This window comes from Lontra canadensis, unplaced genomic scaffold (genome assembly GCF_010015895.1).
Source record: "Lontra canadensis isolate GAN:19392208 unplaced genomic scaffold, GSC_riverotter_1.0 scaffold35, whole genome shotgun sequence".
In the NCBI taxonomy this organism is placed as follows: Eukaryota; Metazoa; Chordata; class Mammalia; order Carnivora; family Mustelidae; genus Lontra; species Lontra canadensis.
Window position 1 is genome coordinate 4,086,931 of NW_022631029.1, and position 23,124 is coordinate 4,110,054.

At 49.9% G+C, this 23,124-nt stretch overlaps 1 protein-coding gene across 8 annotated transcripts in view; it reads left to right on the plus strand.

The window, feature by feature from the left end:
- GATAD2A (GATA zinc finger domain containing 2A) overlaps window positions 1-23,124 on the plus strand; it is a 103,106-nt gene that overhangs the window by 73,982 nt on the left and 6,000 nt on the right. For 7 of the 8 annotated variants that reach the window (XM_032867773.1, XM_032867778.1, XM_032867780.1 and 4 more), the window contains 6 exons: window positions 15,051-15,183; window positions 15,306-15,437; window positions 16,974-17,063; window positions 17,681-17,812; window positions 18,295-18,462; window positions 20,121-20,400. In XM_032867773.1, the coding sequence (XP_032723664.1) occupies window positions 15,051-15,183; window positions 15,306-15,437; window positions 16,974-17,063; window positions 17,681-17,812; window positions 18,295-18,462; window positions 20,121-20,400 (935 nt within the window). Of the gene's footprint in view, window positions 1-892; window positions 955-15,050; window positions 15,184-15,305; window positions 15,438-16,973; window positions 17,064-17,680; window positions 17,813-18,294; window positions 18,463-20,120; window positions 20,401-23,124 lie in introns of those variants that run through there. The other variant, XM_032867779.1, reaches the window with a different exon arrangement.

Consider the following 23,124-nt stretch of genomic DNA (forward strand, 5'->3'; position numbering starts at 1 on the left):
GCCTTGTTCTCTTCTGCATAGAAATGGGGCCTGCAGGTAGAGGGCTGCATCCCTTCACTCACCCAACATGACTCCCTAGGTGACAGGTTGAGTTCTTGTCTGGCAGATGCTCTTTACAGGCAGCCTCTTGGGAGAGGAAGAAGAGGATTGCCTGCCCTGTGAGGAGATAAAGCCCAGAGAGCCTCTCCTGGTGTATTTTTCACCAGTGTAGTCCAAAGCCTTATGAGGATACAGAACCTAGTAGTCACCATAAAAGTAGCCATTTAAACATTTCCTGTTCTCCTTGACGGGATATACTCTCTCACCCTAGACTAATCATGCCTCCTCTCAGAAATGGATTCTAGAAACAGAATCATGCATGAGCTCAGTGGGGTCTGGCTTCTCTCCATGTGTTTTGGGATTCATCCCTATTGTATGGAGCATTTTGCGGATTTTCTCCTGTGCGGGTATGCACGCTGTATCCACCCATCCGACCATAGACACTGGGCAGTCTGCATTTTGGGGCTGGTGTGACTGTGGCTCCGGTCATCATTTCTACAGGTCTTTGCGGGGACATCAATCCTTTATTTATCTGCTTAATACTTAGGGGTTGAATTAGGGTCACAGAGTACATGCATGTTGAATTATTTCAAAGAAACTGCTGCCCCCACCCTGGCAATGTCTGGACTATTTTACTCACAGGTATGGGGGTTCAGCTGCTTTATTCTCAGTTTGGTGTCATCCTTCTTTACAAATTTAGCCATGGGGTCTACAGAGGGGTCTGGGTCCAGGTCCTGGCATGCTCTGGCATGCTCTGGCATGCTAGTGTGACTGCTACCTCTTTCCCATGGTGATAGGAAGGAGATGGAAACGTAGTGCTCACCAGCCATGTACTGACCTGAGCCCCACCTACTCTTCTCTCAGGACCATGCTCCATCACAGCTGTGCCTGGCCTGACCAGCTGTCCGCTGGAATGTGTGTTCTTGAGTGAGTTTGGTGAATGTGACATAGCTGTGGGTGTGATGGCTTGGGTTCTTGCACAGCCTGGGTAGGTGTGGTTGTGACTCTCACCCTGGCTCTCTGACATCTTCCTCACAAGGATTGGATGCCCCCACTCATGCACCCCCTCTTTATGTGTGAGAGCTTTGGAAGTCTCTTAGCTAGAAGCCTGTTTCCTTCTGTATGACCACTTTGCTGAGTCTGGGGGCTCCTGCACTCTTGTGGAAAGCTCTCTGGAGCCCCGCCCCTCCCTAGCACCTGTTGTGGCCTGGCTGCTGCTTTCACTTGCTAATTCTCTGTCGTTACTGCTGGGTGACTTCCAGGAGAGGCTGGGCAGTCTCAGGGAGCAGCTCCATCAGCTCCAACTAGAAATCTCCATGGCCTGCTTGCTTTTCTTAGCGTGTTTAGTGCATGGGAACCAAGAGGTATGTTCCTTCAGAAATCTGTTCCTGGTTCCGTGCTTCCTTCCCTGCCTTAGCTGTAGCCTCTCTTGTGTTATTCTCTGCTTTATTCCTTCCCTGTAGGCTCCTCATCCCAAGTCTGTCTTTCTGTCCACCTGCCTTTATTCTGAGCTGTATCTTTATCCCAGGTTTGAAATTGAAATTTGAGGGGTTCACCTGTACTTCTAAAAATCATTAGGTAATGCTGGCCTATCAGAGTGACAGACTCTGGGTGTCCTCTTTCTAACTCCCAGAGAGATGCAGCTCACATGGGGCCTAGTGTAAGCCAGACTGATGACAGGTGAGAAGCCACCTGCCCATTGCCTTTATAACACCTTCCCCTGCTCATGAAGGGGCTGTCTCTTTCTCAACTGGGTAGTGCCTGCCTTCTTGGGGATGTGGTTGCCCTGTCAGGAACCAGAAGACGGCTGTGTACAGTCGGTGAGGTAAGCACCTGTAAACACTCATCCTTTAGCAGTCATGAACTCTTTTTTTAAATTTTTTTTTATTTTTTTTAAAGATTTTTTTTATTTATTTGACAGAGATCACAAGTAGGCAGAGGGGCAGGCAGAGAGAAAGGGGGAAGCAGGCTCCCGGCTGAGCAGAGAGCCTGATGCGGGGCTCGATCCCAGGACCCTGGGATCATCACCTGAGCCGAAGGCAGAGGCTTAACCCACTGAGCCACCCAGGCACCCTAGCAGTCATGAACAATTCACACACATGTGAATTAAGCAGATTTGTAGATTACGCAGATCATTTTCTTTGAAATTATTTGGCCTAATTCTGCAGTTGAAGTTTCTGATAGCTCTTCAGTACATCTTCCTGCTAGTGCTTTGTTTGTCACATGATGACAGACTCCTCATCTTACAACTGGTGTCTTGGGTGCTGAAGCAGGTCCTTTAAATGTTTTACCTATGAAGTCCGTGAGGGCTCTAAAGCTGCTTTCATGTGCTTTGCTTTATGTTTTGCAGCCATTTCTCTGCTGTATTGAAAACAGTGTGTACCAGAACCGTAACAAACCTGGAAGGTGGGGGATGGCAAGCACATTGGCCTGAGGGATCCTGTCATGTCCCTTGTGGCCACCTACCCTGGTGAAACACCAGGATGAAGGGGGGCTGCTGTGTGATTCCCGGGGGGAGGGAGAGTAAGCAGAAGTCAGACTTTGAGAAGACTTTTCTCAGCAGAAGTGCCCTGAAGAAAAAGGAGAGATGGCTTAATGGCAAGAGATTTCCAAGGTGTTTTTTTTTTTCTTTTTTTTTTTCTTTTTTTCTGTCAGAGGAATGAGCATGTGAATTATAATTTGTGAGTCTTAGGGGAGTAGCAGGTGGTGGAGAAAGAAAATTGGTGTCCAGCAACCTGATTCCACTCACATCCCCATGTGGCTTGGGACCATTTACTCCACCCTGGTGAAGTTCATTGTCTCCTCTGAAATTGGGTTGGTCGTTCTTAAGCCTCAGAAGCTCCCATCATGGTCTGGTAAGGTTTGTCACAGTGATAGGAAAAGCCATTGGGACTTAAGGATGTCCAAGAATGAGAAAGAAGAGGGCAGGTGAATGGCCACAGAGCCCTGTGGGAGGCAGGTGGTGACAGCAGGGTCAGTTGCCTTGACAGACGCTGAGTTCCTTATGGCAAAGCAGCCTAGATGTCAATGAGGGGGCCCCGCCTGGGAGTGGGGTGGGAGAGGAGGTGGGAAGTGTCTGATGGGTGGAGATGGGAGACATACCAGACATTACTAATCCTCTTCCCTGGGTCCCAAGCCCCCTAAGACTGCTTATTTTTAGAGCTTAAATCTTAAAAATAGTTGGGATGTAAATAACCACTTTGAAAAGCTTTGTTCCAGTCTTAGTATGACTGAGAGCTGGTGACATGTAGAGTTCCTCAGTGCAGGGCCTTGGTAGCTTTCAGAAGCAACTTTAACACAACCACACTCTAAAGAAAACAACCAGTCCAGGCACACAGCATTGCCTTCCTTCAAGAGGACTTGCGGTGTCCATGGGCAGTGTGGGAAAGAGTGATCTGGGTAGCATATTTTAGGGAGCTCACAGCTCAGAAATTGGGGTGCTCAGGGGCTCCAGGTCCCTGGAGACATTGGGTTTGGTGAGAGGGTCTGAGAAGGCCCACAGTGGTGGTGGTTGGAGCAGGGCCATAACGCACCGTCTGGAGCAGGTAGGGAGGGCAGGCTGTGGGCATCCTCTGGAGAGGAGAGAGCTGATGCTCTGCCCTGGGTGGAGCCCAGAAGCTTGTGGGACACCTGAACATGAGGGTGGAGGTGGACATGTTGGGAGGAGGGAGAGATGCCTTTGTCTGGACAATGGAGGTATGGGGGGGAATGGGATGTGAGATGGGCAGGATAATGTCCTGGCACTGGGAGCCTGGAGCGCCCAGCTGACTTCTGAGGGAAGTCTGTGCTTGGCCTCCCCATCTGCAGATGCAGGGTGTCTAGGCTGCCCTGGGTAGTGCCATATTCTCTGTGAATTGGGTAACTGCAGAGCCTGTCCAGTTGCCGCTTTTAAGGCCACAAGAACAGGGTCACCGACTTCTGTTGGCTTATAATTGAATAAATTATAGGGTATCTATGGGGTGAGTCCTTTGAAATTTTTAGTATGTCTCACTTTTCAAAACACAACTTCGGCAGCAAGGGAAAGCCATGTGGGGATGACATGTCAGGAGAACTCCATTCGGGAGCCTTTGCTCAGAATGGCACTTCCCATAGGAAACCCTTTGCTGAAAGTGTTGGTGTAACCCCTTTTCCATCATGGCTATGTGAAAAATATCTGTTGTCCATTTGCTGTGTTAGAAATTTGAAAGTATTTATTAATTCTGGCGTAGATAAAGTCATCATATCTCCTTAGACGCCTCTGGACTGAGACGGTTTCTTGGACTTTCTTGTTTTTGGTGACCTCAGCAGTTTTGATAAGAACGAGTCGTGTGTGTTGTGGGAAATCCCTTAGTTGTGATTTGTCTGGAGTTTTTTCATGGTTGGCCTGGGGCAATGGGTTTGAGGAGGACCACAGATGTAAAGTACCCTTCTTACCACACCATATCCACAGCACATGCCATCAGTTTGACCTCTCACTGTGATGTTGACCTTAATCACCTGGCTGGGGTGGCATCTGTCAGATGTCTCCACTGTAAAGTCACTCTCTCTGCCTCTTCCTATGCTGGACTCCTGGGAAGGAAGTCACCACATGTAGCCCACACCCCCTCCTCAAGAACAAAGTAGCTACACAAATTATTTGGGTTTCTTCTGCCTGGGTAATTTGTGTCTTCACCCCCAGGATGATCTTTTACTCAGGTTTGAGTTTGTAATGCCTTTGAACATAGAAAATAGTAGTTTACAGAGTTACCTTTGAAATACTGACACACTGCATTATTCAGTATGACAAAATCACATTAGTTAATATCTGACTTCTTGGGTCAAACACAAATTTTCCAAACTTTTATATTTTGTTTGTAGGAAGCTTGGAGTTTATCACTGACAACAAATACTGGTCATTGTTTCCAAAGAAATGGGCTTTGCATTAACCATTTTGGGGAAAATGTCAGTGCAACACCCAAGTCTGAATAACCTCAGTGTGTCTTTGAGTTCTTCCTGCGAGCCTTGTGAATGCTCACACACATACTTTTCTTCTGGATGGCTGTCCTGCTATGGCACACAGGAGAAGTGTTTTATCTTGTCACAGAATATTAAAAAGACATGTGCTCAAGGGCTGAAGTTTAATAAAGTTAATAGCTTTACTTCATCCAGGGCTTTGCCTGCAGCATGGTGCCACTGAGTACTGGCAGTTTGGTACTACTGTCCTGACTCGGTGAAAAAGACAGTTGTCTCAGTGTTAAAACAGTGACCTGGCAGAGCCCAGTGCAGAGGAGCTTAGATGGGCTGGGAGGAGGCCGTCTAAAGTGGGCAAAGACAAGGACGTCCATGAGGGCTGTGTGCTCCCATCTCAGGCAACAGTGGTTAATGGCCCGCTGGAATCAGACAATAGAAGGAAGGGAAGCCTTTGGCGTGAGACCTTGTCCCCAGGGACCTCTGGCTGCAGAGCAGGTGGCCAGATGAGTCAATTCAGAGCTAAATTATAGCTGCAGAGGTGATGGGGGCTGTTCTGATTGTGCACATCATGTTCAGTGAGAATGGGGGAAAGGGGAGGGCTGTCATTTGTGAATTAGGTGCATGTTTTTGCCTTTTACATTTTATAATACCCCTTGGAGGTCCGTGGAATCCCATTCTGCAGTTGAGGTTCATTGAGGTCTGGTGACTCGGTGGAGCCCTCACAGCTGCAGAGGTAGAACTAGCCTCCCATGGTCCTGCTGCGCTAAGAGTGTCAGAGCAGATTTGGTGGGGGTGGGGGGTGCTGGAGCTATGCTGGGAGGGAAAGTTGGGATTTGCCAGGGGATGGTGGGGGAGGATCCAGCAGTTTGAAACAGATTTTTCAAAGGGGGCAGTAAATTTTCAAACAAAGCAAATACTTTGCATTTGTCACGGAAGTTGGTAGTTGTTGCAAATTGGAAAGCAGTATTTGTTTCCGATGTGTAGTTTTCATCTGCACACAGGTGATTTTCTTTTTCTGTGAGTTGGTCAGGGAGCTGGCATCCCATGAGTTGTGTTTGGGTTCATGCGATGTGATGTAGGGAGTCCCTTCATGCTGCAGAGTGCTTCTGGATTCTCTTTGTGTTCGAAGGTTGGTCTGGCATGTGGGTATGATGATGAGACAAAGGAGGAATCACTAGCTTTGGTGCTATGACATTTGGGGTCCCATGCTCCTTTTTCTTTTACTCTCCCAGGCCCCAGCCCCTTTAGGAGTCTGGATTCCAGGGTGCTGAAACCCCATCAAGCTTTCTTGGGCAGGTGGCAGTCCATGTGGAGCAAGGGTTTTTTCCAGTCAAGTTCAAGGATCACATCCATGTTTTCACACTTGTCCTCTCTTTCTCAACTCAAGGACTTGGCATGCGGATGCTGCTGGTTTTCCAGGATCCTAAGAATAAGTAAAAACATTTTCCTCTTTAATCTACTCCCAAAATGGTAGTTGATAACCTGAGTTAGAGGTGTCAGAGTTAATAGTCGTATGAGCACATTCTCTCTCACCCTCTGACTGCTTTTTCTGGGGTGCCATTGAACCCTTTGTAGGTCATAGGCACCTCGCTGATCTGACCTATGGTGGGGGCATGGGTCCCAGTACAGTGCAGGGTACACATGACAGCCCTTGGTGTCCCAGAGTTGGGCAGGATTGCCAAGCGTCCACAGAACACTGGGCCTAGTGTGAGCCCAGGTTATCTGCAGGCCATAGGTGTGTGACCTCAAGAAGTTATGCCTTTCAGACTGTTTCCTCACTTGTAGAGTGACGATCAGGCATTTGAAAGGATTATACAGGATTATACAGAAGTGTGTGCCTTGGTGGTTGGCACAGAGATAGCCCTTGTAAAGGGTCTGCAAATGTCTTGGGTGATTTTTTTCCAAATCCAAGGTAAGTCAGCCTTTCAGTTCTGTGACTGTGGTCATTTGTAACAAGTGCTCCTTTCCAAATATCTGAGCAGAGCATACTGAATGGGATTTAGCCTTTCTGATGTTATTGGACATGTTGCCTCCTGGCAGTGTTAAGCTGGTGTGACCTCCTTGGGTGGATACTGGCCCTAAAGGTTGCCCCATTGCCATTTGGTGTTGGGGCCTTTATGTGCGGTCACAGCTAATTTCTCTGGCCTAGGGGAGTGTTCTATTTCACCCATCCTCACCTTGTCTCTACAGCCCTGGGTGACTTTGCACCCTCCTGAAACTGGCCCCTGTTGTTCCAGTTGGATTGAAGTCCTCTGGGCCTCCCTGGCCAGGCTGTGACTTTAGGGGGCTCCTGTGTTCCTAGAAGGAGCCCCAGCAGGACAGTCTGACTGCTTCCTGGCCTTGCTGACAGCACAGCACTCTGCTCTGGCCATGTGCCTCGGGACTGCCCTCCTCTGTGCTAGGGGCCCTGGAGGGGGGATGGGGTCTCAGGACCAGAGCCTGGCCACAGGAGCGCCTTTTCTTTCTTCTGAAATGTTTAGCATTAGCTGTGGCAGGGTGCACATAATGGGTCCCAGAGCGATAGTTGGACCTGAAGTCTCCAGGAAGAATGATGGCTAGGTTTCAGAAATCTCATCCCCAGCTGCTCACCTCCATGGCCTCTGTGGCCAAGAAGCAAAATGTATTCTGACTTCCCAGCCCCTGCAAAGCAGGCTCTGGGCTTTTCTCTTGACATCCCAGCCAACAGAGTGTCAAGTTACAGGGCTGGGAGAAGTGGTAATGGATGCCAAGAAGGGAGTCCAGGGAGTTGAAGAGGGGCTAAGGCAGGCAGGAAGCAGGTGGGCTTCAGGGCCCTGGGGGGTCTGGAAAGGGGACCAGGCACCCATCAGTGCCTACCGTCCCCTGAGGCAGGCACGTCTTCAGCTTTGAGGCACAGCCTGTGTCTGTGTGCAGCAGAGCTCCCTTTCTGATCACACCAAGTGTCTCGGTGAACGGCTCCCCTTGGGAAAGGAGGGGGCTGGTGAGGGGTCCTGGTGAGCAGCTCCCATGTCCAGATGGCCATGAAAGATCCCAGAGGTATGTTCAGGGGCCAGTGAAATGTCCCCAGGTGGTAGAACTAACCTGGGAAGTTGTGGTAACCATCTTTCTCTCTTGTAGGACTTTTCTAGAAGTGTTTCTGGAATGGCAATACTCATTAGATTAAAAGCATGAGGAATTGCTTTCTGGATTTGATTCGCAGTACTCAGTGTAATGCTTGAGGCTTTGGTGGCTCCCAGACACACAGATGGCCCCCTCCTCTCCTGTGGGACCCTCTCTTCACTTCCTTTCTTTTTTGAGCAGCTCTGGTCTCGGGCCTTTCTGGAGCTGTGCTGCTATATCCTCTCAAGTCTGCATTTGCTGTGGTCATCCCTCATGCACAGAGAATTGCTGGTCCTTTTGGGGGGCTTCAAGGTTCAGTAGGGGTGGTTGCTTGGGTAAACTGTTTCTTTCCCACATTGTTTCTCCTTGCTTTGTCCCAGGGTAATTTCTAGAGTGAGTCTCCTTGCTGGGGACAGTCTGAGGATACGGAGTTACAGTGATGTGGGCTAGTTCCCTGGGGGCGGAGCTGGGCTGTCAGCTTTGTTAGCTTAGTGGTTTAAAGTGATGATGTATTGGGGCGCCTGGGTGGCTCAGTGGGCTAAAGCCTCTGCCTTCGGCTCGGGTCATGGTCTCAGGGTCCTAAGATCAAGCCCCGCATCGGGTTCTTTGCTCAGCGGGAAGCCTGCTTCCTCCTCTCTCTCTCTGTCTGCTTCTCCGCCTACTTATGATCTCTGTCTGTCAGATGAATAAATAAATAAAATCTTTAAAGTGATGATGTATTGGTGTAGCCTTGTCCTGTCTTCAGGTCAGATGGTCCTAGGTGGGCATTGCTTCTTGGACTCTGATCCTTGCAGTCCTTTTTCAACCAGGTTGGATGTCCCCAGTGGCTTTGTCACTCATGTAGGATGTTATGCCCATCTCTGTGTATCTGACCCTCTTTCCATACGGCTAACTTGACATCCTCAGCACACTGTGAGACCCCACCAGAGCATGCATTCTCAGGGCCCAAGTGGAAACTGCAAGGCTTCTGTGACCTTGCCTCAGAAGCTTGTAGCATCGCTTCCTCTGCATTCCTGTAGTTCACAGAGTGAGCCACAAAACCGGTCCCAGGTTCTGGGGACAGGACTGAATGGATGTGTGAACATGGAGAGGTATGGGTCGTCTCATCAGGGTGTAGCGTGGTGGTCTTCTGTACATGATTTTGTGGACTATATTAAGGCTCCTTAACATCCACCAAAGTCTTGACTCACAGGTTAGGAGTTGCACTTCCAGGACCTGTTCCTTAAAAAGACAGACGTAATGACACAGAATGTAGACATCCCCCCCCCCCCCGCTTTTTTTTAACTTTATTTATTTATTTATTTATTTATTTGACAGAGATCACAAGTAGGCAGAGAGGCAGGCAGAGACGGTTGGGGGGGGGGAGCAGGCCCCCTGCTGAGCAGAGAGCCAGATGCGGGGCTCGATCCCAGGACCCTGGGCACATGACCCTAGCCGAAGGCAGAAGCTTTAACCCACTGAGCCACCCAGGCGCCCCTAGAAATCCCTTTTTGAAGAGAGAGAGGGAGTACCCAAGCAAGCAGTGGGCAGAGGGGGGCAGAGGGAGAGAGAATTTTAAGCAGGCCCCACACTCCGTACAAAGCCCAGTGTGGCGGGGGGTTGGGGTCCTCCTGATCCTGAAATCATGACCTGATGTGAAATCAAGAGTCAGGCACTTAACTGACTGAACCACCCAGGTTCCCCTTCAGAAATCCTTTTAAGTGAATTTGCACATCCTTTAGCAACATGGCATCAGTGCATGTGGGAAAAGCTGACAGCATGTGCAAGGTGATCAGTCTCTACAGGCATCACTGGATTCCTCATGAGTTCACAGACCCCATCCTGGAACCAGGAGCTAAGAAAGAGGAAGAGGTGGGTACGTCCACCAGCCATGTTGCCTGAGCACCCACCGTGCCAGATCCTTCTTCATCTGCTGGGACAGAGCAGTTCATAAAACAGATAAATTCCTGCCTTCCCTGGGTTTGAGAATATTTAAGTATTAACCCGCAATGGCCAGTTGTCTGTTCTGTGCCAAGCTTGCATTCATGGCAAGCAACTCTTTACCGTTTTAGGAAAGATTGGGGCCTGAACTCCCTGATGGTCTCCTAGTGTGTCCAGGCCTCCTCAGCGCTGCGGTTGCACTCACCAGCAATCCTGAGGGGCAGCAGGGCAGGAATTGCTGTCCTGGTGTAGGAGGCACAAAGAGGGAAATATCCTGCCATGGGCTCTTCACTTACAAGAGACAGAACTAAGTGAAATTCAGATTTGCCAGGGAAGCCCCCAGTGCCAGGCTTGGTTCATAGTGCCTGCTTATGTGAGCTTTTGTGAGTGTAGCCACAGGCTTTGGAGGAGACCCTGTGGCCTTTCCTCCACTCTCAGCCAGTGTGGCACCAGGGGAAAATTCCTGCCCCTCTGGCTCTGGGGACATGGGGACATGGGGGGCATCACCCCCTTTCCTGGGACTGTGGTGTCAACATCAGGACTGGACCCCTCTTGTCCATTGCTTATTGGGTCACCCTGGGAATATCCTGGCCCTCATTGGAAGCCTTGGTGTCTGGGGCCCAGGCTCCTATGCCTTTGATGGCCTCCAGCCCCAGCTTGAGTGGGGGAACCTGCCTGACAAACAGGCAATGACACCGTCACCCTGGGAGGCTGTGGGGTTGTTGGTTGATCCAGTAGAAAGGTGAAGGTACTTTCCTTGGACTAGTTTGCTGGAGTGAAGGTGAATAAGCTGGTTGTTGACAGGGAAGCCTCTGCTCAGGCTTGTGCTGTCTTTCGGTGGAACCCCAGAATTCTGCCCTGAACTCCCCACCCCATGATGGACAGTACTGGGCATAGCTAAGAAGGCTTCCTCAGGCATGCATGCTGTGGGGGGTATTCCCCATGAGTGCACTGGGGGAGTGCTGATCATGCTCCCAGGGCCAGCGTGTTGAAGGACTGGGCCAGACAAGGACCTTTCTGAGGGGACATGGTTTTAAAGTTGTGTCTTAAAGTGTGAGTTGGGGCTCACATGGGAGCCTCAGGAGTGTGGTAGAGGGATATTCCAAGGAGGGACCCATAGTGAAGGCAGAGGAACCCAGGCAGGATATTTCTGTGGGTAGGGTAGGAACCTGAGGTACAGGGGCTTCTGGAAAAGCCAGTTGGTATGTTTGACCTGGAACGTGTGACTGGGCTCCAGTGGAGGAACACACTGAGGGAGGCAAGTGTTTGCAAGAGTGGGTGAGGCAGGTGCTAGGTCTAGCAGTGCCCCCTACCCCACCCTTAAACACTACTAGTAAGTAGTTACCTGTGTCTCCCCACCCAGCCAGGCCCAAAAGATAATGGGAAGAGGGACAGTTCTTGCAGGGAATGGTTGTGGCTGGTCATACCTGTCTCCTCAGGCTGGCCCTGAGGTGGAATTTGTTGTCCTGAGGCTTCATTGGGCCTATAGTCCTCTTTAGCTTCCCTAGCGTGTGCAAGAATCTTGTGTAAGAAAATAACAAAAACCTTTGTGACTTAAAAATCGTTTTTGGGGGGGTGCCTGGGTGGCTCAGTTGGTTGAGTGTCTGCCTTGCGCTCAGGTCATGATCTCAGGATCCTGGGATCAGACCCAACCTCGGGCTTCCTGTTCAGGGGAGGATCTGCTTCTCCCCCTGCCCCTCCCCACTGTGCTTGTACTCTTTCTCTAATAAATAAATAAAATCTTAAAAAAAAAAAAATCTTGGAGATCTTGTGAAATGCAGTCTTTGATGGAGCAGGTCTTTGGGGTAGCAAGATGCTTTATTTCTTCGCGCTCCATTGAAGCTTTCCCTGCTGTTCAGTGAACCAAGGCAAGTGGTGATCCATTCCCACCTGTGGATATGCCCTTACTTGCCCCTCCTCTCCTGGTTTGGGGGTCTGTCCCTCCTGAAGGATCCTGAGAACAGAACTGCCTTTTATCCAGGGTTGTATCCCTATTGCTTGGCACAGCATCTGCTTTCTTAGTGGGTTTTCGACAGATACAAATGAGTGAGTGAGTGAATGAACAAGTGTGGACGAAGTGTCCCTTTCCCATACATCAGGCAAGCCCTTTCGGAGAACAGCGAAGGTCAGAGCTGCCAAGAACGGTTTCTGTGTTCTTTTTATGAGGCCATTTCCCCTGGAATGGACTGAGAGGGCGCTAAATTTTAACTTCACACAAACTGCTGCTTGGTGAGCAGTTGGGATGGTAGCCTGGTGCTGTGGACATGGGATCTGTCATTTAGTTAAGTTTATATAAGCTCTTCCTTTCTTCTGTGAAACTTGATGAAAGTTCCAAGCAGGTAACAGAATTTTTGTGTTGGTTTAGCCAAGGCTGGCATACAGGGGAGGAGGTGATGAGACTGTTTTTGTTGATAATAGCATGTTCTGCTTCCAGAGATTTTCATAGGTCACATAAAATCTCTCTTGATCGTAATATTTTACACAAGAGTTCCCAAGATGGGCAGGATGGGCTTACTGGATTTGCCCTGAAATCGTGTAGCTTCTAAATAAACTTGATAGCCACATGCCCACCGTGGACTGAAGCAGGAAAGCAGTATATTGGCCACAGTGCTATTCCCCTAGCATGTTGGGCTAGATTTCCTCTGCTTTTGTTCTTCTGCCTAAATGGTTTTACAATTTAGAACAATTAAAAAAACAAAAACACCCAAACTAATTTTTAGCCTATGTCAAAGGAGTATTCTTTCTCCTGAATTAAAAGAACTCTCTGTGAAAGAACTGAGAAGACTTTTGAGGCACCTTTACTTTAAAAATTGAGCTTAGGAAAGTTTTCCATGTTGGCAACTAGAGGGGCTGGTGACCTCTCTGTGTTAGGAAGAGGTGGCCCTGGCCCCTATAATACACTAACAGTTCCTCATGGGCTGGCGCCACATAGGAAGTGTCTGCTGCTGGGCAGCCCCAGGGTGAGCAGGGTGCCTCCATTTTCTGACAGCACCTGAACCCTACCTCACTTCTCAAAATGAAGGCTGCATGTCACAAACCGGTTAGAACTGGCTGTTGCCATGGTTTTCATGTTGGAAGGCACAGTTAAAGGGTCACATGACCAAGGAGGGGAAATGCCTTTGTCACATGACTTTTTGGTGGATGATTAGCATACAGGAAGTTCACTCCCTGCTGGCTGCTGGGATGCTGAGTGATCATTGATGGGGGTGGGGTGACGTCATTGCTTGGATGAGTTATTGATTACTCTCAGGCCAAGATGAGACCTGGGAGTGCTGTGGTTGGAGTGGCCATCTCAGGAAGCTTCAGCCTCCAGATGTTCTTGGTCCCTCAGCCTGCCCTTTTCCCTCAGACAATTTGAGTTTTGTTAGACTTCTCAACCTTCAGAAAAAGTGCATGCCCTCAGTAAAATGACAAAAAGTGATTACCATCGTCTCAGCGCACTCTTGTTCAGGAAATGCTTGCAGTCTGCATTTCTAGACATGGTTCTGCCTGGGCTGCTGCTCTGTCTGCATGCAGTCACCTGGGAGTCCACCTGGGCTGGGACCAGTGGCTACAGCTCCTATGCTCGGGCCTTGCACTGCCCCTCAGTATCTTTGTCTGCATCTAGAGAACCTGGATGGAATTAGAGCCCTGAGGTCCCCTTGAAAGTTGACCTTGGGCAGAGTTGGCAGTCAGCAGGGAGACAAACAGAGTGAGTGGTGGTTCCCAGATTGCATTCGTCTTTGGTTTGGTGAGGCCTGAAATATGATGTCCTGGGTTACTTGATAAACAGCCAACCGGTTTCTGGACTTGAGACTGTAGTTTAATCACCCCAGTGAGGTGACTGTATACTTTGAAATGGCACCTTCTTTCCCACTCCTCTGATGTCTTTTGAGATTTCGGCCAACAACTGTACTGGTTAAATCAAATCAAGGTTAGAAGGATTGAGGTGTAGCCACCGTGTGGCTCTTTTAGGAGGGATGGAAGAGCCCTGGTTGGGGAGAAGGGTCCAGGGGCAAACATGCCCCTGTATTTGGTCCTCTGTGCCCATCCTTTCGTAAAGACAGACCTCATTCCAGGATTGAAAAAGGCAGTTCAGTGGGCTGTTAAAACTAGTTCTCCATCTACAACTCTGTCCCTGCTTTCCTGGGGTCTAGGAGGGAGGAGTGGGACAACTAGCGCTATTTCTCCCAGTTAACTTTATTGAGTTTGTTCACTGGGTCACAGTGCCACCTAGTGGGTTTGTTTGGTCCTCTGCTGGTTTTCCTACTGATGAAAAGGATCCTAATCCTTCAGCACAAGTGGAGGCCAGATCTTAAGGGAAAATTTACCTTGGGCCCTCAGCAAACAGCTGCTTGGTTGGCAGCGCACAGCATGGTCTCTGGGACCCTGTGAATGCGGTTAGAGACACAGTAGAAGCTCAGCATCACACTGTCACATCAACACACAGGAGCCCTGACGACAGGCCAAGAAAGACCCTGCCTCAGCTCCAGGATCCTGGGTTTGTTGTTTAAGATTTTTTAAATTTATTTTTGAAAGAGAGCACGTGCATGTGTGCGCCCGCACAAGCAGGGAGAGGGGCAGAGGGAGAGGCTCTCCAGCAGACTCTGTGCTGAGCACAGAGCCCTACACAGGGCTTAATCTCATCGCCCTGAGATCATGACCTGAGCTGAGATCAAGAGTTGGCACTTACCGACTGAGCCACCCAGGTGCCCTTCAGGCTGAGCATTTTTATCAAACTAAACCACATGGTAGAGAAGGGAGCTGCAGTGTTTTCCGAAATGACCATGTCACCCTTGAACACAGGTGTCCTCAGCCCTGGGTACACAGAGGTGGGCAACAAGAATTAGTCTTGGCTAGGAACCTAGCTCTCAGTTTGGGTGCTTTGTGGTGAATATAGTGAGAGAATCAGTATGGGTGTGTGGTAGGGAGGACGCCCAAGGAGAGAGGCTGGGAGAGTGAGTGGGTCAGCCATGCTCTCCACCTCCCTGCTGTGGCTGTGTCTGAGTCTGGGCATCTGTGGTATATAGGTGCCGGGCTCTGGGGAACGGTGCTGGCGGAGCGTCCAGGCACTCTGGTAACAGTCTGCTTTCCCTGCTCCACAGTGACATGAAGTCTGAGAGGAGAGCCCCCTCTCCTGATGTGATTGTGCTCTCTGACAATGAGCAGCCCGCAAGCCCAAGGGTGAATGGGCTGACAAAGGAGGCCTTGAAGGAGACCAGCACCGAGGCCCTCATGGTGAGCCTTGTCCCCGTGTTGGGGGGTGACCCTGCCTGACATTATCCCCAAATGGTGATGGTGGGGCCTGTGCTCCCTGGCTGTGGCTCTCCCCTTCAACCCTTATTCTCTTGTCCTTGCAGAAAAGCAGTCCTGAAGAACGAGAAAGAATGATTAAGCAACTGAAAGAAGAGTTAAGATTAGAAGAAGCAAAACTTGTTTTATTAAAAAAGTTGCGGCAGAGTCAAATACAAAAGGAAACTACCGCCCAGAAGGTGTGTGTGTGTCCGTTCTCTTCTCAGGAGTCAGCAGGAGCCAGTTAAAATGGGATGAAAACCCAAGACTCATTACCTTGGCCCACCTTAGTGCCAGGAACCAGGAGCAGCTGATCACAGGCAAACAAGTTTCCTCGGGGCATAAGGGTCAACGTCTAAAATGGAAATTTGAATTATACATTTTGTGGAAAGGAAGGTAGAGTAAGGATACTACAGTGCGTTTTGGTTTAGAATATTCTCGATAGGAGTATGTAAAACTCCTCATAGATGGGAAGTGTTAAGAAAACAGAGAACAGATGTCTTAGAAGCTGCTGGAAGTTCTGGGTCAAGAGCTCTTTCCCAAACACATTTTCAGAGAGGCCTCCTACCTTGTGGGTGGGCCGTGCTGGCCATCAGGAGCTACTACGGTTTTGTGGACAGATTCCCTCATGCTGCAGGGGCATGCCACAGTGCTTCCCAGGCCCCAGAGTCTCTGTCCTGGGGCTCCTCCTGCCATCTCCCCTGGTGTCTGAGGCTCCTTTTGCTGCTTCTAAATGCAGATTACCATCTACGCCAAGGTTAGGTTTGTTTTGTTGGTTTATTTATTTATTTGGTTTTGTTTTGTTTTGTTTTTGTTTGATTCTGTTTTTACATTTTTGGCTGTTGGGTTTTTTAAAGCTACCCTTCCTTTTACTTTAACCACTATCTCAGTAAACCAGGTACTTCTTAAAGTAACATATTCCACTAGATAAAGGACAGGGACAGACTTGGTTCACTCCACTGAGTCTTAAACAATTGGAAAGGAAACAAATAATTGGCAGGCTCTGTCCACTGGCCTATATCCACTTACTGCGTTCAAGTGGGAGCCCAAGCAGAGCCTTAAGTGAGTATCCTCCTGTCCTGCTTCCTTAAGGGGACTTGTGTTCTATATACTCTTGTCAGCTCATACTGCCCAAGACACACTGTCCCTGTCCTTATCTAGTGGCATTTGTTACTTTAAGAAGTGCTTGGACTTGGTGCTTTCTCACCAAGATTGGGATTAATCTATTCAAGTCTGGCATCATTTGCCTTAGCCGTCACCACCAGTCCTTCACATCCCCCAGAAGTCAAAACCTGCTCTTAAACCACAGTGTGATGTCAAGCATTCCCAGGAGGGAGGGGTGCTGGAAAATCTTTCCTCTGCCCATTTTAAGATTATTTATTTATTTATTTGAGAGAGAGCATGAGAGGAGAGAGGTCAGCGGGAGAAGCTGACTCCCCTGCAGAGCAGGGAGCCTGATGCGGGACTCCAGGGACTCTAGGATCATGACCCGAGCCAAAGGTAGTCGCTTAACCAGCTAAGCCACCCAGGCGCCCCTCCTCTGTCCATTTCAGGTGTGTCAATTCCTGCTACAGACTTTAGCTGGAGACTATGCTACAGACTACACTGGAAGCATAGAACCTTAGAGCTTGATGGCTTTGGAAGAGGAAGAAAACCAGTCTTTCTCCCTCTGGATTGTATGTGAGGGGAGTGGGCCTGATGACTCCCTTATCTCTCGCATGTCTGCTCTCTTACAGCCCACAGGCTCTGCTGGGAGTGCCGTGACCACCCCTCCCCCGCTTGTTCGGGGCACCCAGAACATTCCTTCTGGCAAGCCATCCCTTCAGGTCAGTGTTCCCTCTGCTTAGTCTCCTGAACAGTCCTGATCCAGTTCCTGTGAAAGGCTGCCCATTCCTTCTGATTCCTTTGGAGTGAGGCCCAAACTTAGGCCACTTTTGACATCACGAATCATGCCACTGCTGAGAGGGCTCCTCCTATGACTGCTCCTAGTAAAATTAGAGAACCAAGATTTAGGCAGACCAGGTTCCTTTTGTTTCAACAGTTCCAAGTTCGTGGGACCTAGCAGGGCCTCTTGCCCACAGGGTGAGATGGGCAGAGCTCCCCAGAGCTGCTCCTCCCAGACACAAGACTGAGGTTGGAGCAGGGGCCTGTGCCCCCAGTTAAGACCAGCAAGAAAATGACACCCAGCCCAGGTTAGCTGGACTTCTGCTGTTGTAGGGGTGAAAATGTGCTACCTTGTTGGTGCAGTTCACTCCTGAGTGAAGCCACTCTGCATGGCTGTTGTCGTAATCCATGTTCCTTCTTCTTTTGTGTTTAGAATAAATGGGCATTTTGGTGTCCACCCCCCCCCTTTTAAACAAGTATGCACTTTTACAAAACTGCAAACCTGTTTGTTTAAAAAAAAAAAAAGGGTATAAAATCTGGGGTTTGGTGCTGTTGACAGACCTCTTCAACAAGAATGCCTGGCAGTGTCATCCCACCACCCCTGGTCCGCGGTGGGCAGCAGGTGTCCTCGAAGCTGGGGCCACAGGCGAGCTCACAGGTCGTCATGCCCCCACTTGTCAGGGGGGCTCAGGTGAGCAGGGTATGCTTGTGTGGTGTAAAAATGTGTTCAGGCTACTCCAGCCAGTCACCTCATGAGAATAGTCCTTCCTGGTCATCAGCTTGGGGATTATGGGGTCTCACCCTCCCCTCCCTTCATTGATCTTCTCACCATCTTTTTGTTTATTTAATTTTATTTTTTATTATTATTTTTTAAGGTGAGGGGGAGAGAATGGGGAAATACCCATACAGTGGAATGTTAATTCAGCCTTAAAAAGGTGTGGTTTTTTCATTTTTTTTTTTGTCTTTTTTGAGAGAGTGCATGGAGGGTAGGGGGCAGATGGAGAGAGCGAATCCTAAGCAGCCTCCATGCCCACTGTAAAACTCGATGTGAGGCTCAGTTTCACAGCCCTGAGATCATCACCTGAGCCAAAATCAGGAGTTGGACGCTTAACCAACTGAGCCTCCCAGGCGCCCCATCCCTTTCATCATCTTATCCTCTGTCCCACCCCACAGCAAATCCACAACATCAGACAACATTCCAGCACGGGGCCGCCACCGCTCCTCTTGGCCCCCCGGGCATCTGTGCCCAGTGTGCAAATTCAGGGACAGAGGATCATCCAGCAGGGCCTCATCCGTGTCGCCAATGTCCCCAATACCAGTCTGCTTGTCAACATCCCACAGGTGAGGACTGTGCTGAGCTAACCTAACCCCACCCCCCCGCGCGCGCACACATCAAGGGCCCCTGGTCCTGCGGCATAGTCAGGTCTCCAGAGTGGTATGGTGTGAGCTGCCTGCTCCCTCAGAGTCAGGCAAGGCCTTGGGTGCCCCATGGGGGTTTGGACTGGAGCTCCTCCTGTGTTAAGAACTATGGTCTAGCTGAGGTGGATAGGTACTGAGAGGGGGAAAGGTTCAGACCTAAGCTGCAGGGTATGGGGGAGGCTTCAGGTGGTGGACCCAAGATGTTTTGGGGGCTGGATGAGGCCAGGTAAAGCATCTGATCGGCCTAGAGATGGCTGGGACCGGGGGCGGGAGGGTGAGAGGGGTGGAGCGGCACCAGAGCCTTCCTCGCCCTCCTCCCTGTCTGCATGAGCACATGAGGGGAGCATGTCTGTAAATGTCCTTACAGCACCAGCACATCTATTCTTAGCCACGAGTCCTTTCACCTCTGTACAGAGCCTCTGAGATGGGGTGGGTCTGTTCCCATGAAGTAGTGCCAGGAAGATGGGACCAGGGTGGGTGGGCAGGCTAGAAGCAAGAGCTTTATTGACAGAGAAAATTATTGGGTCTGCAGGGGCTTTTGCTGATGGCTGTATTAGCTTCTCTTCCTCCTCTGGCATGGTGCATCTTTGTCTGCCTCCCTCAGATAAGAGCCTGACCAGCAGGATTCTGAGCATCCCCGTCTCCTCTAAAGTCAGACCAGGCTGAGCTGCTTTGATGGCTGGTGTCCTCTGTGTTGGGAAACTTGTTCAGCTCTTGAGACCCTCTGTGAGGGAGGGGGCCCTGGGAAACCATTCTGGGCTCCCTGAGTCCTATGATGTGTTGTGTGCAAGTTGTCAGGTGTGTGTATTTTCATGGGGGTGGTGTATGCTGCTTTCCTTAGATTTTCAGAAGGGTTCTCAGCCCCACAAAATTAAGAGCACTAGTGTGATCAGCTCTGGGTTTTGGGGAAAGCACTTGACAAGGTTGAGGGCTGGGTGAACTAAAGGAAGGAGACAATGGAGCATTGGCCACTGGGGTCCAGATGAAGACGAGAAAGTAGTACAGGAGCACGAAAGATCAGGAGTGGGGGAAGGGGCGGGACAGGGGTTGGTCCAAAAGCTGTTCTCCACCATAACCCCAGTGAGGACACATGAGGTGAGTGAAACATTAGAGTCTCAGACAACTGCATACAAAGGTGCTCATGAAGCAAATGCCACCAGTGCTGTAGTGATCTTCTCTCACACCCCTTTGAAGAAGGCGGCCATCCGACCTGTGCTGGGAGGAAGTCTGCTAGGCCATAGTGATGGGACTGTGGCCGTGTTGCCTGAGCGGGGGTGCCCACTGCCCTGGTCATGGTTTTGGCTTCTTGGGTGTCCTCGTGTAGCAAAACACAGCAGAATACAGATTGTAAATGTGTGTGGTTTATTGGATATCAGCTAAACCTCAACAAGTATGTTTTATAAGATTGGTCTTCTCATACGGTGATGAGTTTAATGCTGCTTTGCCTGTTGGCTTGCTGATGTCACGCAGCTTGGAGTTACTACCTTAAAGATTCATTAGTCAGTGCAGCTAACAGTGCCATCCTGGTCTCTGGGATTAGGCACCCCCAGAACCCTGACCAAGTTGTTATCTCCTAAAAGCCTTCCCCAGCGTCGCTGAAAGGAACGACAGCCACCTCTGCTCAGGCCAACTCCACCCCCACCAGCGTGGCCTCTGTGGTCACCTCTGCTGATTCTCCAGCCAGTCGTCAGGCAGCTGCCAAGCTTGCACTGCGCAAACAGCTGGAGAAGACGCTGCTAGAAATCCCCCCTCCCAAGCCCCCTGCCCCAGAGATGAACTTCCTGCCCAGCGCTGCCAACAACGAATTCATCTACCTGGTCGGCCTGGAGGAAGTGGTGCAGAACCTGCTAGAGACCCAAGGTGAGTGGGCCTTGGAGCTATTTTCATCTCTTGCCACTGAAGTTTTTCTTACAATAGGTTATTTTCAATGCATAGCACATGTTGGAATGTCTGCTGTATTCTGAGAGCTGTCTTGGGGTGGAGCATCTTATGTATAACCTTTTGTATCAGTCCTACTTTCTATGAGCCTTTACTTTTTGCTTGTTTCAGTTTTTACATTTATTTATTTGTTTGTTTATTTACTGCACGCATGTGCTAGGAGTTGCAGCAACCCGGGGGGTGGGAGGGGTGCAGGTGAGGGCAGATCTTCAGCAGACCCTGCACTCAGCACATAGCCCAGCACAGGGCTCAATCTCAGGATCCTGAGGTCATGACCTTACCTGAAATCAAGAATCATACACTTAAACTTAACCAACTGAGCCACCCCAGTGCCCCATTAGTTTTTACATTTTTAAAAATGCTTTCTATTGAAGTATAGTTGCCATACAGTGTTAATTAGTTTTAGGTGTATAATACAGTGATTTAACCATTTTATACATTACTTGGCGTTCACCACAATAAATGTGGTCACCATCTATCACCTCGGATAACTTATTAAACATATCACAGTCACCTTTCTTGTTGGGGCCTCTTCTGAGAGCTGGGCCCTGGGGACGCCCAAGGGCCTGCACACATGGTCTGAGGGCAGAAGCTGCTCTATGATGGTGGGGCAGGCAGAGAGGCATGAGGAGGAACATTTACAGGAGACTGACAGGCTTTGCTTCCAGACAGGTCTTTCCAGCTAGAACTTTTCAGAGCCCTGAATGCTCTCAGCCCTGAAGGTAGGAGGGGGACACCCACACCTGGGCCAGACTCACTTTATCACCCTCCTTGGAAACAGTTTGGAAAGCACCACTTGCATGTTTAGAGGTTTTAGTGATTAAAAAAAGGGCATATATAGGGTCGTGATCAAAAGTAATATTGGTGCGGCGCCTGGGTGGCTCAGTGGGTTAAAGCCTCGCCTTCCGCTCAGGTCATGATCTCAGGGTCCTGGGATCGAGCCCCGAGTCTTGCTCTCTGCTCAGCAGGGAGCCTGCTTCCCTTCCTCTCTCTCTGCCTACTTGTGATCTCTGTCAAATGAATAAAATCTTAAAAAAAAAAAAAAAGTAACATTGGAAATGGAGGTGGGAAGCCAGGTTGGCCTTTGAGGGGCCTCCACCAGATGATTTGAAGATGTTTCTGCTTGGAGATTGAGTTTGTGATGGTCTTATTTAGGCAGCCAGCCTGAATGCTCTCCCTGCATGATATCAGACCTGAGGAGGAGATGGAGCTGTAACTGGTCCAGGGCAAGGGAGGGCCTGGTAGGCGTCAGACCACATACCTTGAATTGTCTCTTGGGACATGCCGATCCCTCTCAGGGCTGCCCTTACCAGCACAGAGTTGGGAGCAACAGTAATGGGGCCTGTGCAAAGGAAAAGCACCTTCTGCTTGCTTGCTTCTTGTCTCCAGAGAGGGAAGGAAGCAGGTATGTGTGACAGGTAGTTGGGGTCCCTGCAGTGCCTGCTTGATGTCAGGGTGTTGGAGGGAGTGCTCTCTTCCTCCTCTTTAATCAGTATATCACAAAGGATATATCACATCCTTGGACATTGTAGCTAGTGCCTCTTAGAGGTAGAGCCCTCCGTATTTGGTTGGGAGCCAGACCCAGGGCCAAGGATGCCCAGCGGGCCACCTCAGATTAATTTGTAACTTCCTTACTACCTCCCATCCACCCACCCACGCCATTGCTCTTAAAATCCTCCCCAACCACAGGGCCATATGAAGGATTGACTGTGAGTCAGGCTGAGAGTGGGAAGCCACACAGGGACAACATTGTCCTCTGTAAAATTGGGGATGGTGGCCTCCACTTGTCAGAGAGCCAGGCCCAGCAGGGAAGGGTGCGAGCTCTCACACCCTTGGATGTGTCTGATCCCTTTGGTGTCATCTTTATGATGGAGTGATTTTGGCAAAAGAGCTGCCGTGAGGCCACTGCGGGATAGGTGGGTGGTGGGAGGCCCAAGTCAGGACACAGTGCCCACCCGTCTGTATCTGTGTGCCCTGGGCATCTGCTCTTCCCAGTCAGCCCGTGTCTACCTGTTCTCTCATTGGGGTCAGTATCCTTCTCGTATTGCCCAAAATGGGACCTAACTGGGAGGAAGCTCTGAGCTCCTTTTGAGGTGTCCCTGATGTGTCCCAGAGCCTCAGGCTGGGTGACTAAGTACAGCCTTGTACCAGTGTCTCCACTCTCATGTTGGTCATCCCTGCTACAGCTCCCTGGAAAGAGGTGCTGTGTCCTCTAGGGTTAGACGTTTGGAAAGTGATGTATTCTTTACACTGGAGCATGTTAGCTGCAGGTGAGAGCCTGGAGCTGGGGGCCTCGGGTGAGGGGGCTCCCCCAGTCTGATCCTATATAGCCCCTCAGCATTCAGGGGCAGCTTGGGCAGGCCCAGGGCTGGAGAGAGGCCCAGGGTCTCTTGGCAGCATTGTCTCTGATGGTAAGAGGAAGTCAAATCCTTGAGTACTCTAGACACACAAAAGATAGTTACGAGAATACAAAACGCACCCCTTACTTCGCTTTCTCTTTCTTTCTTTCTTTTTCCTTTTCTTTTTTTTAAAGATTTCGTTTATTTATTTTAGAAAATGGGTGAGAATGAGTGAGTGGGAGGTGGAGCAGAGGGAGAGGGACAAGCATACTCTGTCTGTCCTGAGAGTGGAGCCCAGTGCAGGCTC